This window comes from Lottia gigantea (assembly GCF_000327385.1).
Source record: "Lottia gigantea unplaced genomic scaffold LOTGIsca_102, whole genome shotgun sequence".
NCBI lineage: Eukaryota > Metazoa > Mollusca > Gastropoda > Lottiidae > Lottia > Lottia gigantea.
In genome coordinates this window covers 342,860-361,744 of record NW_008706795.1, presented here as the reverse complement: position 1 = coordinate 361,744, position 18,885 = coordinate 342,860, and the positions used below count along the sequence as shown (strand labels likewise).

General features: G+C 31.4%; 1 protein-coding gene across 1 annotated transcript; it reads left to right on the top strand.

The window, feature by feature from the left end:
- Nucleotides 1-269: 269 nt before the first annotated feature.
- LOTGIDRAFT_135981 (hypothetical protein) lies at nucleotides 270-13,320 on the top strand (the record flags this gene model as incomplete). Its single annotated transcript, XM_009046486.1, has 10 exons — nucleotides 270-553; nucleotides 4,932-4,989; nucleotides 5,608-5,699; nucleotides 6,167-6,317; nucleotides 6,734-6,823; nucleotides 10,391-10,453; nucleotides 11,672-11,814; nucleotides 12,680-12,754; nucleotides 12,934-13,036; nucleotides 13,201-13,320. Coding segments are annotated over 10 exons (1,179 nt in total), but the record flags the coding sequence as incomplete, so codon positions are not given.
- Between the last annotated feature and the right edge of the window lie 5,565 nt (nucleotides 13,321-18,885).

Genomic DNA, 18,885 nt, shown 5'->3' with positions numbered 1-18,885 from the left:
ACCGGCTTATTTGTTTGTAATAAATATACCAAAAACATGGATACTCTAGGAATTAAATACTCTTCTGAAAGTACATCCTTATAAGAAAATTCTTAGAAACAATTTGAATTTAAAAAAAGGTCAACGTTCATTTTTGGAATTTTTTACTCTTTTCAGGAGTTTAATGAGATATGGGAAGATTCTAGATGTAAATAGATCAACAATCACCAAATCATCACCTTCACCACATCAACAAGATTTCTGCTCAGTGTTACTCACCATTCGCCAAAATTTCTTTCTCAAACTTTAAAGATAACTTCTCCTCAGGAGTCAATTTCCTGAGGAGAAGGTTCAGTTCTGGTGATCTTCAAGGGGAGTTAAGAGATGAGGATATATTAAATGCTATACCTTTAAAGAAAGGACCATCTCCTAGTGCACCAAGTTCGCCTTCCAAGACCCCTACTCCAGCTAATCTAGCCAGGGGATTTTTTTCATCATCAGGAACCAATAAACCTGCGTATAATAAAGATCGGTGTAAAATATTATTAGTTATTGATGATCATCATACAGACTGGTAAGTTATGTTTTTTATTACTTTATTTGACTTCATAGTTGAAGAGTCGAAAATTGAAAAATTATAACTGTCCATTAGCAAAATTTTTGTTACTGTGCAGACCTAGTTTGAAAATCCCTTTCTAGCTTAAAAAACTGTGAACTATGCAATCAAATATTCAGTTACGGTAGATTAAATTCATTGAAATCATTAGTTATTAATGTTTTATGTGACATAATTCATATGACATAGTAAAGATTGACTTTTATTTGCATCATTCCAATTTTCTGTCAGATATCTTAGGTTCCTGTAATTATAGACATGCTTTACCATATTAAACATAATCAATTTGTAAAAAGCTGTTTATAATTTCTAAGGGCCTTTGAGATAGCTATGTCATTAAACTCTTAAGGCCTGTGTCTACATACTCGTTTTCATGGGCATTTTAACACTGAGTAAACGTGTCAGATTACGCCATTAATACACGTTGTACTATGTCCACATGAGCAATGGTGGAGACACTCTTGCTAGAGAGGAACACAACAAGGCGGGCAAATCAGACAAGTGACATTGAAGTCAAAGCACTTTATGTCTACAGTAAACTTTGTCAACCTGAAAACCTGACAAATATCACCACTTGTTGGGGCAACTATTTTCATATAAGGATAAGTTTTCTTAAATATTCTCACATGACATTTGATTGGGATTACATTGGCAAATGCCAAGCAGAATAGCAGATAAGCTTATTTTTTAAAAACACACTGACCCTTATGAAATGCTATATAGGGTTTCTCAGCATGAAAACCCCCATGAAACAATGGCCTTTAGTTTTCATGGAATTGCAAGATCAACAGACTGAAAATAGAAATGGTGCAAATCAAAGATAGCAGTGTCACAGATACACTTACAAAATTTATAAAAACATTGAACACCAGTGTTGATAATTGGATATAATTTTATTTATTTGAATAATGTGATCTCTGGTATTTGATAAATTAATCGATTTTAAACGCTTCTTGAACGTTTGTTTGATGTTTACAAAAAAGTTCAAACAAAGTCTTCAATAAATCTTTCAAGGTTTATTTCATTCTACATATTTCTTAGGTAGGGAAAGAAATTTAACATGTTTTCAATCTTTGTCTCATTTATAATCAGGTTGACATATTTTTATATTTTAAAAGAAATGTTTATCTTTTATTAGCTAAAAGTTTTTATAACATAGCTAGTTAGATGAAAGTATTTAACAATGAAAACGTTCAAGATGCAGTCCATTTGATTTTTTATATGTGTTTTGGTGGGGGGAGAGATAGGGGTGTTCTACACTGTTGAATCATGAAGCTAACAGATCTATAAACTTTTGTACCCTTAAAATTCAATAATAATCCATCATTTATGACTGATGACGTAAAGACATTCAACTATAAACATTCAAAGTAACCCTGTAGAGAAGATTGTGTTAAAAATCTGATTCTGAAATTCCATACTGTGTCAGTGATACTCTCAGGCAGTTCTATTTTTAATTCCAAGATTATAAAATGTCAATATAGATTAATTTTTAAATAAGATTTAGAATAAAATAGTAAATGGCCTCTAATATCTATGACAGAAATGATAGTCCTTCCATTTTGCTGTAGGTTGATGCTGTCAGAATAATAAGAGGAAAATTAAATGTTAAGTAAACTGATTTCTGAACGTTAAAGGGATTGTAATTTTATGTGTATAAGAGATACTGATAGCATCGATTTGCACCTAAATTTTTAGTGGACTGAAAATTGGAATATTGATAAAATTGCAAATTTGGTTTAGTTTTAAAATCAGTGAATAATAGGGTTTTAATATTAATTTTGATAAAGATTAGGTGTGGGTTCATGAACAGTCTTGGTTTCTGATATTTGACATGGACTACAGTCTTGTTAAGAGTTTCACCAACTGGGTGCGGGCACACGAGTCAGTCCACTATGTTGATATCAAGTGCAGATCATGCAATTTTAAAGAAAATGTATTTGATTGGATGATGATACTCAGTCTTGCAGAAAATAAAACAATGGGCAACAAATATCAAGCTGGTTTGATATCATAAATTATGTTGGCATTGCAATGATCTTGTCGTGGAAGTGCAGGCACATGTGAGATTTTACTGAAGATTAGAGTCAGCGACAAAAATCAACAACCAAGACTGTTCGTGTTCCTGCACAAAGTGATTGCAATCATAATTTCACATACATTCAAAGTTGGAGAAAACAACTGTAGCATTTTCATTATTTGAAGACAAAGGCAATTTTACTTGGGGGATACGAAATAAAATTGAGAATTTGAATCCATCATTGGCAAAATATTTATATTATGAAATATATAGAAAGCCATCTTTAAGCTGAATATTTGTGTTGAAAATGATGAGATATAATAGGTCTCTAGTGTAAAATATCTATGTTGACTGAATCAATTTGTTAATATTGATTTATTATATAAACAATTAAAGACATTTGATTTATTAATTATGACAATAAATGTTATCAAACAGGTTTCTTATATAGTTCAATTAGTTTCATTTCAGCTCAGTCCTCTGATATAAAGGTAAAAACATGTGAATTGGACTTGAATTATCGTCCCATACTTCCACTTCCACTTTCCACCTTTTTACTTGACATTATTAAAATCTTTGGAAAACATTCTTGATTTGTTTATCTACAGTTGTATGTTTGGGCATTTAATAATTTTGTAGGGTTTCTCCTAGCTCCTTACTATTTTTTCATCATTAACCATCATATGAGATAAGGGTCTGTGTTTGAGAATATGTTTATTGTAGAATTATTGTGACTGCCAAGTGTGCTGTACAACTTTCCCCTAATGTTTAAATCATTTTATATCTATTTTTGAACCAGACTAATGTTGGATTTTATATTCATAGTAAGAGGGGTTGATTAATAATTTGTTAATTAGCTGTTTACAATTCTAAATTGAAAGGTTATGTTAAAGAGAGAAAAAATCTTTTCCAAATTTATATGGTATACATTTGAGGACGCAGAGTATTGAAAATGAAAAGTGATTAAAAAGAAAATTACAGTTATGAAAATGAAAAGTAATGAAAATGAAAAGTGATGAACATGAAAAATGATGAATATGAAAAGTGATGTACATGAATGGTGATGAACATGAAAAGTGATGAACATGAAAAGTGATGAAAATGAAAAGTAATTAAAAAAAATGAAAAGTGGTGAAAATGCAAAATGATGTACATGAAAATTGATGAACCCGAAAAATGATGTACATGCAACGAAACAATGTAAATGAAGATCTAAAAATATTATAACATAACTTGAAACATGTTGTAACTCAGAGTTTCAAGCTGTTTTAATCTTCAGACAACATTATCTATATATCTTAAGAAGTTAATATATAATATATATATACTGTATTTGCATTGATTTTAAAGATCATATTATCCTCCCCCATAATATTTTAACATTGCTTCAAGACTCAATCAATAATCATTTATAAATAGCTTTATCTTCTTAGATAATATCTTCTTCTTAACATTAAGTTGGGTTCTCTGATAGATTTTATTTGATTTACTTTGGTCACAGTGCCTCTGTATAACAAGGTGACATCATGTTACTCTGACATATGACGTCCCCAGCCTCCAGGAACTGGGGTACCCTCATTGGCACTGCCACTGCCTGGCTATCTGTATGATCACAAATAGTCGATCACCTTTGGGCAATGATAGACTACTGGTTTAGGGTACACACTTAAAAGCTGAAAGCTCAATTAAATGAATGGTAAATTAAAGGTCCAATCCAAAAAAAACAAGGAACAGTTCTAATACCAGGATCAGTGCTGTCAGAAGTTGGAACTGTGTTGATCTTCTCACTATTACAAACATAACTTACCATTGCAACAAAGAAGTACCTTAAATCTTAAAAAGAAATCCCTGAAAGATACAATAATTTCCAATCAGGGTTAAACTTAGATAAGCAATTTATCACACCAATATTTAGTTTTTGCTAATCAAGATAAATTTCAATCCGCATTTCTGAAAAATTTGGTAACAATTTCAAATGTTGCAGTAGTAAACCTTCATAAAATCTTGCTAATTTTGTTAGTTCCGGTTGTAGATTTGACCCAAAAAAACACATGAAAAATATACAATTTGATTTAATTAGAAAATTGCCGTAATAAATTTTTGATTTATCATTGGAAATATTGAATAACAAAAGTGGTCATGTTGAATCTCAAATGCTATGTGATACCTCTTGAAATGAAACCAGTTTCCAATTTACATCAATGAGCTGTTAACCTGACAGAAAGAAGTGTGTAACAACTTAGTGACATCAACAATGATGATGGACCTTATTTTTGAATTGTTTGTATAAATATTCATTGTAATTTCATTTTGCAGGTCAAAATACTTTCGAGGTAAAAAAATATTTGGTGATTGGGATGTACGAATTGAACAGGTAAGGAATTTAGATGTATATTATGTTTCATGTTGTCATGACAACAGTATAACGACGACAGGTGTGGTGTTAGGCAGGGTATATGTATACTCTCTAACACACCTGATACCACTTTTCATTTCTAAATATTTGACCTTGAATTTGGTTTTGTAATTCAAATAATTCGTATTTAGGTTTTTTATTAGGTTTTAAAATTCGTGACAGAAGTTCTCTTATTGAAAATGACATAGTCCTTGCCTATATTATCTGTTTAAAAGAATTTTTTATGCTTCATCATCTGTTAGTTCCAGGAAGAAAATCCAAATTCTTCTTCTTATTGGTTATTTTAGATCTTTTTGTCTTGATTTGTCCTTAGATCAAAAGATGCGTAAAATATAAAAACTTTTCTAATATCTGCTTCCCTTTTGATGACTTCACATAGCTAATATTGTTTATTTCATCATTCATTTTCTTTCATCAAGAAAGGAATTGAAATCTTTATTGAAAAATAAATTAATAGTTTATTCATAATTTTATGTTGATTTTCTTGATTGAAGAAAGTGACCTTGTTACCTTGGAAATCAATTTTTAATAACTTCATCTTTTATTCCTTTTGTGAGTGTTTATTTTATTTTGTAGGCTGAATTTAGTGAAATTAACCTTGCTGCCTATACAGATTCTGGTACTATGGTAGATATACAAGTTAACAGAAATGGTACCAAAGTTGTCCGGTAAGTAGTGTAGCTATTAAAACTTCAGATGACCTAGCTGCATCAGGAGTGTCAAATTGTTTTGATTCAGCCATGATGGATTAGTGTTTCAGGATTTTCTGCTGCTGTTTTTGGCTCCATGGACATTATTCTTGAAATTACCAGTTGTATCGATTCTACGTATAGTCATGACCTAGACAGAATACCAAACTTAACTTTAAATGATGTGACTGTTCCATTCATCTGATTGGTCAAAACTAACTCAAAGAAATTTAAAATTCAGTTTAATTATCTGATCAGATTTATGAAAATTTCTAAAAAATATGGTTTTGATAGTTAGATTTTCGAGAATAAGGCCACTGGAGATGTAAGCCATCATCAATTAGCCAGAGGACTTTCATCTTCCATTTCATTTGACACAATAATAAATGTTTTCAGAAGTCAAATATATGAAGATTGATTTTGGTGTCTGGTTTATATCATTTCAGATCATTTAAACCTGATTTTCTTCTCATCAGACAACATGTAAAGGATGCTCACGAAGACTGGAGAAATTTATTATTAGGTTTTAAATATGGTGGTGTACCCTGTATTAATTCTGTTACTGCTATATTTAATTTTCTAGACAAACCCTGGGTTGTAAGTATCATATTGTACTCTTAACTGCTGAAAAAATGTTCCATCAAGACAGGTTAGTAAGGGATGATATATAGATTTATTATGTAGCCTAATATTAGGTTATAAAACTATAATACACTTGATGTTGGATTTGAATCAAGGAACAGTAAGTTAGCTATAACATGATATTAAAAATTTCCTTTGATGTTTTTTTATGTATAAATGATGTAACAAACAATTTGATGTGCATGCAATAATTATTGCTCTGCGGGCTTGATGTTTAAATTAGTTATCCATGGAAACTGCCTTCTTAGTTTGTTTAAGCAGTGATACAGAAACATTAGGCAAAAGGCTAAAAAACTCAAAACATCATTATGAAAATACCTTGGCCTATGAATAGTTTGGTAGCTTCAAATTCTATCATTTTATCTTTATAGTTTTCACATCTGATACAAATTCAACGTAAACTGGGAGCAGCAAACTTCCCACTGATAGAACAAGCCTACTACCCCAACCACAAGGAAATGGTGAGTAATCTATGGGTGAGTTTCAATCTTCTCTTTTTCTTGTAACCATGGCAACTATTAACTCAATAGAAATTCAGATTTTACTATTAATTGATGTCATAAAATATTGTTTTTATATTTTGTACATTTTAAACAAGCCTTTAGTCCAAGTGTTTCAAAGTTTCCCATGCTTGTTCAATGTTGGTCTCAAAGTAAAAAAAATAATACCAATTTTCTAATTTAGCTTCCTATCCCTACTTTTTGTTTAAGATTTTTTCTAAAAATAATGTCTAACCCATTAATAAAGAATGTTAACACTTCTAAAAGGTCTATATGATATTGAAAGCCTTAAATCATATTCCAATATTCAAAAGATTGGCTTGGGAAGCTGTAAATAATATCATAGACTCTTGGTGATATTCTAAGATCTAAATGATGCTCTCTTATGAGATAGAAACTTAAATATTCTTCACCAGATGCAAATCAATAATGATGATTGATCAATTGATTTTCTCAATGATAGAATCATTTTAATTCACAATAACAAAGAATACAATTTTATGGATGTTTGTTTTTTAATTAAAGAAAGTAATCTTGTTTACCATTTGATTTTATTGATATGAAAGATAAAAGGCAATGCTTTGAATAATTCCATTTTTTTACTGCATTAAATGGTCATAGATTCCTGTCTTCCATTTGTGTAATCTCTTGATTCCAACCTTCCATAGATGTTACAAATCCTTCAATTCTATCCCTCCATAGGTATTACAATTCCTTTGATTCCAGTCTTCAAGGTGTCACAAATCCCAAAATGCTAACCTTCCATAGCTGTTGCAAATCCTTTGATTCCAGCCTTCCATAGGTGTTACAATTCCTTTGATTCCAGCCTTCCATAGGTGTTACACATCCCAAAATGCTAACCTTCCATAGCTGTTGCAAATCCCACAATGCCGACTTTCTATAGCTGTTACAAATCCCACAATTCCAACCTTCCTTAGGTGTTACAAATCCCTTGATTCCAGCCATGCATACATGTTACCGAACCTTTTGATTCCAGCCTTCTATAGTTGCTACAGATATTTTGACTCCAGCCTTCCTTTGGTGTTACAAATCCTGCTATTCCAGCCTTCCATAGGTGTTACAAATCCCACAATTCCAACCTTTTATAGGTGTTACACATCCAACAATGCCAACCTTCCGTAGATGTTATAATTCCCTTGATTCCAGCCTTCCATAGAGGTTACAAATCCCTTGATTCCAGCCTTCCCTCGGTGTTACAAATCCTTCCGTTACAATCCCTCCATTTTAGCCTTCCATTAGTGTTACAAATCCCCCAATTCTAGCCTTCCTTGGGTGTTACAAATCCCACAATGCCAACCTTCCCTAGATGTTACAAATCCCTTGATTCTAGCCTTCCTTCCGTGTTACAAATCCTTCCATTACAATCCCTCCATTTTAGCCTTCCATTAGTGTTACAAATCCCCCAATTCTAGCCTTCCCTGTGTGTTACAAATCCCACAATGCCAACCTTCCATAGATGTTACAAATCCCTTGATTATCCCTTGATTCCAGCCTTCCATAGATGTTACAAATCCCTTTATGTTAGCCTTCAATAGGTGTAACAAATCCTTTGATTTCAGCTTTCCATAGGTGTTACAAATCCCTTAATGTAGCCATATTTTGGGTTTGACATTTTGACAAATATTTTACCCTAACATGTACGGAAGGGAAAAGAAGGAAAAAAAGCATATGGAATTAACGTTAGAATAACCTTTCTCAGTAATTGTTTTATGTGCACCCCTCTCTAGTATTGTTGTATGTTCACTTATTCTTGAATGTTGTACAGAACTTGTTGTAGTTGGCCATCCTTTTTCATAGTCTTTACTGAATTTTTATCATTATCCTTTAATAGTCATAAATATTTTAGTTTTAAAACACCATCATTGACATTTGATTTAATAATGATGTTCATTCTGAAAGTGGGCATAACGAAATCATCCTATATCATTGAAAGAACATGGGCAAATTGACTTTGGTTTCTTATAAACTTCAATAATTGAAGATAATTTATCATAAGCATAGTGCTTATATTTTGAATGCTTTCAAAGATATCACAGAAAAGGAGGACATAAAATTCTATTCATTTAGAAATCAACATTTTTTTGAAAAAGTTAATGTGATTTTTCGACTAAGTACTGTTTTTTTTTTCTACATAAAAGCCTCAGTTAATAAGATTTTTCCCCTCCGTCATATTTTATCAACTTTAATTTATAAATGGAAAATGTTTCACAAACTCAAAGAGGTCTTTCAAGCGTAAGAAAAAGAAATGAGTATATAATATAATAAATTGATAGAAAGTTCTGGTTGAAGAGAACTAAGATAATAACAGGAATGATTCTAGTTGGATAAAAGATTAAAATTTGAATTATGCTACTTAAAGAATGGAATGCATAGAAATAATTTATTGCATTTTTTTGGTCTAGATCCATTTTTGATTCGAAATCTCTATTATCGCCACCTTTTATGTTCAACAATTATTTTTATGTTGTGTTTATGATTTTAAAGATGTTTTAATTTGTCATATTCTGATATTCCTAGAAAATCTGAGTTTCTGTTGAGTTATGACTGGCCAACGTTCAAGAATAAGTGTCCATATAAACAATTCTGCTGGGCACAATTTTGCTGCAGGACTGTAAAATGGTTGAATTTAATTTTCCAGAATATTTCTGGCGATTCAATTTTGAATAAAATTGTCTATGAGTGTAAGGGCTTTTATTTTGGTTTTTTATGAGCTGAATTGCAAAATTTGGTAAAATGTGTGATTTTGTGTGCTTGTTTGTCAAGATATACTGTAAACAGTCCTGTTTTAACACTGATTATATTCCTGCATTACATGTGGTGATCTGGTATTGCACATTGACCTAGCATGGCTTCAACCCAATATTGTCACAAGTTACAGGTAACACACCGACACAGGATTCAGTCATGTGTTACTCTTATCACACAGATTCAGTACTGCTGAAAATCAATAACAATATATTATTCAGTAAACTAGGAATATAATGCACTGATAAATATGAACTATATTATAAACATACTAGGTTATATCATAGAGAGTCAATTAATTGTCCACTGTATAAATGGCATTGTCATTTGTGATTGCAGTGTATATGTGTGTGATATAGGATAGTCATGTGGCAATGTATCAATATAAACATTATCATTACTGTTAGCCATGTTGTTCGACCACAATTTTTACAGAATCACATTTTTTGCTAATTATTTTTGAAATTTCATCTCCCAAATACAAATAGTAGACCCCAGGTTTATGAAAATCTCCACCAATGAAAAAATCATTTTCAGTCCCAAATGGGGGGTCATTTTCATAGGTATTTTGTTTGAGGGAAGCGTATTTATTACAAATATTATTTTATCAAATCTTATATTTCTATGAAACTGAAAACATTTTAAGACAAATGGAATGGAATTTTATATTGAATATTTGTGAAATAAGAGAAAAATTTGATTCTGAGCTTGTTTGGTCGGAGAGTAGGTCTGTATTTCCTAAATATGATTCTGTTATTTCAGCTCATCACTCCTAAATTCCCTGTAGTTGTAAAAATAGGACATGCTCATTCTGGACTTGGAAAGGTAATGTATTTATATTTGAAATATTAACAAGATATTTATTATTGATAAGAGCTATGTGTTATGTAATTGACACATGTTTTAGATATAAATACAACCATCAGGACAATAGGTATACATTATATAATATAAAAATGAAGTCTTAAGATCTTCTTCTCGGGATCTGTTCAGATTATTAAGGATGGAAAAACTGAAGGAAAAGGACAGCAGTAATAGCCCATCAACTTTATTTTCAATTTCCCTCTGTCGGGAATTCTTTAATGTGTACAGCCTGTAGCACACAGCCTCTGTTTTTTGTCCCACATCAACAACAAGAAGCCTTTTCCATGTCATCCCTGGGGAGATTAGGATGAAAATTCCCAAAAGTATTATCTCAACCCATGCCAGGATTGAACGATGGCCCTTCAAACGTTGGTATACTTTGACCCATAGATATAAAGTAAAACAAAGTAAGTGAACCACAAGATTAAGAAGCCACTGAATTCCACGTTTTAAGAATTTATCATGCTAGAAAATAAGACCTGATGAGCTTTCACTACCATGTAAATGTTGTTAACCCTTTGAAAACTGAGTGTAAATAAAATACATAAAATCTGGACTGAAAGTACATGACATTGAAAAAGCACAAATAAACAAGATCCTATGTTGCCAGTTTTATTTGAGATTTTTTATTTATCAGGTTAAAATTGATGCAGCACATACTTATCAAGAAATTGCAAGTATAGTTGCTGTGACTCAAGGTTATGCTACAACAGAGCCCTTCGTTGAGGGAAAATATGATATCCATGTTCAGAAAATAGGAAATAATTATAAAGGCTATTTGTGAGTGATGGCAGACGTCAACATGAATCAAAGACTAGATGTGTCATTCTTGATACTTTGATTTATGTAGATTGTTAATATGGATTGTGATTTTGTCATTTTTTATGTTTCTTTTTTGTCCAAGTCTTCTGAATGTTTGTGATTGGCAGTTACAGATTGTTTTGTGCAAATTTTTAAAGAAAATTGGTGAATCAAAGCAACAAAAAATAAGTTTGGTATTTAGAATTCTTAAATTACGAGGTCCTTCCTATGATTTTTGGGGACAATAAAAATGTCAAATTTCAATAAAATGACCTTGACCTTTTTACGTGCCAGTTCAACCAATCAGAAGATCTCTTTCACTTCTGCATGTTCTTTGACTGCTTCTTGATGTGTTTTGTTGCTTTTTCTATATGACAGGTAAAAATTAACAACCATTATGATTTTCAAGACATGGCGGGCGTAGTTGCCATTAGTAGTTGTTACTCCACGACTGAACCTTATATTGATTCCAAATATGACCTCCATTGTACCAAAATTGGCAATGTTTATAAAGCATTCATGTAAGTTCACTTTCACTTTTCACTAGTGCATGTTTGTCAAGCAAATGTACCACAAAATAAATTGATCTAGACACACCATTCATATCTGCTGTCCCCATTATCTAGAGTTTTTATTGAATTGAAACATTGAACAAAGCTGTCAATACTATGACAAAATTCGATTTACACGCTAATCCTTTCTCTTTGAAATTACTGTCACTGGACCTTCAGTTGTTGCTAGTGATCGCCATTTTGGTAAACTTTCAAAAGTGCAAATACATTAAATTATCAAACAACCATCAAGAAATTTACATTTTGTCAGTCACAAGCGCCATCTTTATGTGTCATCTCTGTGTTATCTTTATATGTTGTGTATTATGTTGTTACCCTACATTACTGAAATTAACATAGAGTAGTAGAAATTTTATGTTCTGATGCTAAAATACTTTTATTTCATGTTTCCCTATTGTTTACCATCTTCTTTTCATTTCTTTAATCAGGTATATTGTAGTAGTTGTTTTAAATTGAATTTTGAATGTCTCTCCTTTAAAGGGATTGTAAAGAGGTTTTCTACACTTTTTATGTGTATCAAGAAAGAAAATTTTAAAAAAACATTTACAATCCCTTTAATTATGAAATTTTAATAGGTTTGCTCTAAAACAATGGAAACATCAACAGACAAAATGTCAAACTGCTTCATGTTAATGGGAAAAACACTTGCTTAAAATTTTCAGAAATTTCATAAAAATCAATATATTTAAAGAGTTTTTAGCACAAAGGATACAGATTTTGATATATTCAACAGAATTTTGTTGGGTAAGAATGACTAAAACTAGACTCAAACTTGGTAAAATGGAAACCTTATTTTGCTTTTTTTTGTTTGCAGGAGAAAGTCCATCTCTGGTAATTGGAAAGCTAATACAGGTTCGGCCATGTTGGAACAAATTGCCATGACAGACAGGTTGGTAGGAGCCTTTAGATCACAAAAACTTTACTTAATGGTTACTTTTTTTATAAAAAAAGAATACCCTTAAATAATCTTTAAAACACAAACCCACAAGCATCTTAATAACAAATGTTAAAATCATAAACAACTAAAGCTATGTTCCCAATTCTCAAAAAATTGTGCTGTGTCTTTAGGTATAAATTATGGCTAGATGAATGCAGCCAGTTATTTGGTGGATTAGATATGGTATCTGTAGAAGCTATTCAAGGCAAAGATGGAAAAGATTACATTATAGAGGTAAGTTAAACGATTTAAACTTAGTTTAGAGTTAGTTCGATAGTCATTTTAGCGTTTAGGTGCAAATTGGTTCGAATCTTTTCAAGAAATTTCTGGTAACCAGTGCTTTTGATTGTCAGTCAGGTGTCAGCTTTCAACGGCTGATTCGATAATTACCTTTGTAGGTGAATGGTTCCTCCATGAATTTATTGGGTGAAACTCAAGAAGAAGATAGAAGACAAATATCAGAATTAGTTTTACAAAGGATGCAACAATATTGTCAACCAACACCAACCATGAGGTGAGCTTGTTTTGACAGCAGGAAAAAATATTGTGTTGCTTTCACTTCTGCTCCATTCATACTTTTTCCAACTATAGTGTCATGTGATGAATTGCATTTACACACTAGTAATGCTATTGAGACAAACACAATCTGACTGAGAGTGTCCTTGATTTGTAGTGAAATTGCGACTTCTGCAATAATGACTGTCTTTTTGTAAAGTTATAAATGATTTGATTGTTGTTTTCAGTCGAACAATGAGTTCTGGTGGTATGAGTCATCATGCAATGAATGGAAGTCAACAAGCACTACCAAATCAAGTTCCTCCTCAACAACGTCAACCAAGGCAGCATGAAGGGTGAGTATACACATACAAAAAACGTCAATCAAAATCTGAAATAAGGTCTGTATGTGCATTTCTTCAGTATGGAAGTCAGAAAAGTAGGATATATTCATACGCCCCATGAAAGCACTAATTTAGGACAATACTTATATGGAGACCTCTATAGCAGTGGCTACACCTGTAGGCACACCCATTTTTAAAAGTTAGATTTCATAGCTGAACCTTGTGATTTGATGACATTTGCTGTTGGTGCAAACTAGTACCCTCCAAACATGAACAAGTGGCTTCAAAAACAAGAAACTCTCTAAAATGATTTATTGAATATTGTAGGCCAACTGGTAATTATGGAATGAACGGAAGACAGATGCCACAAGGAGCTCCAGTTCAGCCTCATCAACAAAGTTCTCAAGAAGAGGAAGACACCATGCAGAACTTACGTAAAACATTTGCTGGTATATTTGGTGATATGTGATGTTTATTTGGTTTAACTGTTCTACCTGTAGCTAATTTAGCATGTGTGTAGGGATCTTGTTAATTTAGGCAATAATACTATATTCTTTTCATTTCTTAAGACTTATTCAATTGGCCTTTTACTTACATGATGCAAAGTATTTTGTTGAAAGCTTTAACTAATGAATATTATTAGGTCTTATCGAACTATATTATATTGAAAGAAATGAAACTTTTAAATTACAAGAAATATAGGGAGAACAGAAGGCTATGAGATGTTAGTAAGGCAGTATTGGCCAAAAGATCTGAAAATTGTCCACATGTGACAAACGTGTAAATAAAAGGTCAAATTTTCTTTGCTCTTCTAAAAGGAGATTTGATAAGTATGATGATGCAGTAATGAAAACTTGCAGGTTTAATATTTTTTTTTTATGATTTTAGCTAATTTACCAGCACTCTATCGGTTCTTTTACAAAGTAATTCAATTTTAGATTCAATTATTGTCTGTTTTAAGATATTGCTTCTAAGTGTCATTTAATCAGAAAATAACTCTGCTGATAAGAAAATAACACTGTGGAACAAAGATTCCATCTTAAGCTTCGCACGGAAGGAACGGGTTGCAGCTATATTCATCATGGCATTGAATGAACGAAATTCACGTCATACAATAAAGTAATGTCATTGAGGTTCCATACGTTTCGTCAAATCTTGAAATCGTCAAATATTTGTTGTTAGTGTTGCAATAAGTGAACACAACAGGAAACCAGTTTAAAAAGACACCATCCCACTGACCTTTTAGAGATAATATCATAGGACCATTTTTTTTTTTTTTTGAAAACCACTAGTTATTTTTTACTTTTACTTTATTTTTGATTTATTGTTTTGTTGATGAAATGTTATTTACGGTTGTTATATTTTCTGTTTTATTTAAGAGCAGTGTTTATTCTTTGTGATCAGGTAAAATAAAATGAGACTTAAGATCTGTAACAGTTTAACACACATGGTTTCTGACCTGGAAACTTTTATATATCTGGAAAGGAACGTTTATTGAGACATTTTGTTTCTGGCAAATTCTTAATGAAAGAATCAAGAAGGAAATTCTGAGGTAAAAGTCTTTTCTTGACCATTAAAGAGTAAACTCTGCTGTAAATATTTACAACCTCTTTTGAGGAGCATTTGAGCTATGACTTTTGACTAAAAGACATTCCAATTTTATTTTAGTTATATTTTAATGGTATGTACTTAATAATGGCCATGTTACTTTAGATAATTGATAATGTATTTTAGGATTATATATATTTAGTAATTAGTAAACTCTGCTTTACTGTTTCATATAGGCCTAGTCAATGAATGACAAGAGCTCATCTTACACCTACTACATGTGTTTTAGATATAAAATCATCATCAGGACAATTGGTTTTAAATAAGATCAAATTCCAAGAGGGCTGAGTCAAATTAAACAAGTTAGATGCACAAGCCTAGTGATCAACATGTGCTAATGGTAAAATAATGCCAATCACAACAAGTGTTTCCTTTGCATTTATTTCAAACAGTGAATTGTGCATAAATCTAATGATAGATATAACAAGTTAAATATTTATCCTATAGCTGATGATCTTAAATATATATTGTTATTATTTTAATCTATTTAGTTACTAGTCAGACAATTACCAACTTGTACCAGACCTCTGATGGATGGATACTCCATTTTTCCATATATACCATATAATTTTGAATATAGTGCACACTCCTTCTTACCCTCAAATAATCTAGTATGTGACAATAGAAAATTATTGACAACAGGTAAATGGTATTTAAAATATGGCTTACGTCCATAGTTAAAAATAGCTATCTGAGGCTGGGCAAAAGCTAAATTTGGTACTTATATTAGTTGCCTTGTAGGCCTATATAGAAATCCCTGGTAGTATTTGCAGTATTTATAGTATCATTCCATTATACATTGTATTAACAGATTATGCAATAGATATGTTGCACAGTTAACTGTATATAAGCACTGTGTAGATAATTTATATTGTAAACTGCTAGGCATAATTGTCCATAGACCTTAGGGACCATAACTTATACATTAGTATGTGGAAAAGAACCAGCTATAAACGAGCCCCAATACCAAAATGCATTTCCAAGTTTTCAATTTTACTCAAAACATCAGTCTGTGACATTAAATGAGATCTCTTTATTTCTAAGAATGGAAAAGAGATCTCTTCAGTTCTAAAAGTTGACATGAGATCTCTTCAGTTCTAAAAATTGACATAAGATCTCTTCAGTTCTAAAAGTTGACATGAGATCTCTTCATTTCTAATAGTAGAAATGAGATCTCTTCATTTCTTATAGTGGAAAAGAGATATCTTCAGTTCCTAGAGGTGAAATCAGATCTCTTCAGTTAAGAGTTAACATGAGATCTTGTCAGTTCTAAGAATTTGACATATCTCTTCAGTTATAAGAGTTTAAATAAGATCTCATCAGTTCTAAGAATTGGGGGACTTGTGTTCCAATTTCAATGGAAATATGATTTGATCTCCATCAAAAAAGTTATTTTGTAAGTAACAGATATGTTAGTGTATTTTAATAATGGATATGTGCAATATTATATTGATATTTAAATATCTGTTACTTAATAGATGTTATAAGTAGCACAATGTGATAAATTTAGTAGTTAATACCAGATAGAAGGATATGTTATCTTTAAACTTTGGAAGAGGTACAGTGAAAATATTGTGGACTCAATTTGTAGAACCATGTAACTGCAGCTGTGAATTTATTTCCTTACTGGAAAAGAACACATTGCAGCTTCAAACTTAACATTTGGAGATGCTGTGTTTGAACCAGGGCTATTGATTTGGCCATATTTTTCGGACATGACCAGCCTAAATGTTTGTTTTTGGGAGGGATCTGTCGGACATCAAGTATTGGTTGAGCAAATAGTGTTGATCAAAATTCAATCCTTAAAATAAACTTTGAACAAAGTGGAAACCAACATATCTCTCTATCTTATTAACAGGGTAAAACATGAGGCGTTTTTGTAAGCCGATTCGATTTGATAGATTAGCATTTACATTTGTGATCCAGGAAGTTAAGACTTATCGGTACATTTGTGAAGAAGAAGTTTACTTTTACTGATTAGTGTAATCATTCTAATCGTCCTGGCAGGTTGTTAGGCGAATAGTTTAGACTTTTTAAAGATGGTGGCATGTGGAAGTTCAACAATACAGATAATCTTTCTTTTGTTGTCAGCAGAGGCAGTCATATTGCCTAATCGTCGATATCAAATTCTGCATTTGTTGTCCAATGCTAATCTAATCGAAATTGCACCAAATTGTACTAGCAAATCGAAACAAAATCAAATCAGCCGACGAAAACACCTGTGTATATGATGTCTCATCTAAGGCTGTGTTTTTAAAGGTTGTTTTTTAGTGTTAAATAAGTTTAATTCTTTGTACACTTTCTCATTTTTGATAAGCCAATAATCATTTCATTTGTATAGAAGCTTTGATCAATATTTTTCAACATTCCATGATATAGAAACTTCTTTTTTAGCTAGCATACAGAACTTAGTTCTGTTCACTGCCATAATGAAATTGGTAGACCATTATAGTGTTCACTGTTCAGTATATTGTAGAAAGCAGTTGCAAATAAAGCCAATGATTATATGCAGTTTACAATGTTATATTTAACATAAGTGTAATGTTAAATATTAGAATACAGCTACTTATTTAACATAAATGTAATTTGTAATTATTAGAAGTACTATACAACAATGTCATTAAAATAAAAAGAGTGACTGTACTTCTTGTAGACATGTAATTCATATTTTCAGCTTTTAATGATGTATGTTGCTTTATATGTTAATTTCTTGTTTTCTACATAACTTTATAACCATCAAATATTACATTTTGTTTTTGATTAAATACATTCATTATTTGTAAACTTGTCTTTTGATCTACTTATTCAAGGGAGATAGATCTGCCCAAAAAACCTTTCTCTGGCAATTATTTTTCTCTACTTGATAGTGAATATTTATGTAAGTAATCAGCAAACATAGAATAAGACCTTCTAGTTTTGGGCGCTCTATGACCTATTTCGATATCCCCAAGGTAAGATAGCTTGCCAGGCAAGGTAATATACGCCCACAGTTAAAATAAAAAAAGTTCTCAAATCCAGTGAAAATTCTAGCTTATGTCATGCATATCCCTGTACCAGCTGATTTTGATAACTTTAGACTCTAAGTAAAGGAGCAAGGATTTTAAAACTGCTAATCAAAATATAGTCAATTGCAAACTTTACCTAACGCTAATCATTACAAATAAACTTAAATCTTCACATCCGATATATAAAAATTTCAAACTTCTTATTAGTCTGAAACACCTTCCTCTAATATCTATTTTGTCAGTGTTGTTGTCTGGAGTAGGGTCAGAATAAATCTAATAAATTTTTAAAACTCAAGCCTCAGAGTTTGGTGGATTCAAGGTAAATGAACTTTGTCTAAGAAAAACCACATGTTCACAGATGCAGAAAGTCCCCATTTAAAAGGGTCCAGTTTTTCTGACCCTACTCGAGCTGACAACTTTCATAGTCTGGGATAGGCAGATGTTTTGCACAAGAAACAATCATAGATGGCAATATCCAGTATCTACATTAATATAAAACTCATATCAATCTTTAAATATATTTTCATCTCAAGATAATTAGCATTGTCATTCAATATATTATGTTTTTTTTTTTTTTTTCAAATACATATTATATTCTTTATACAATTTATTTTTTCTCTCATATTCTTAT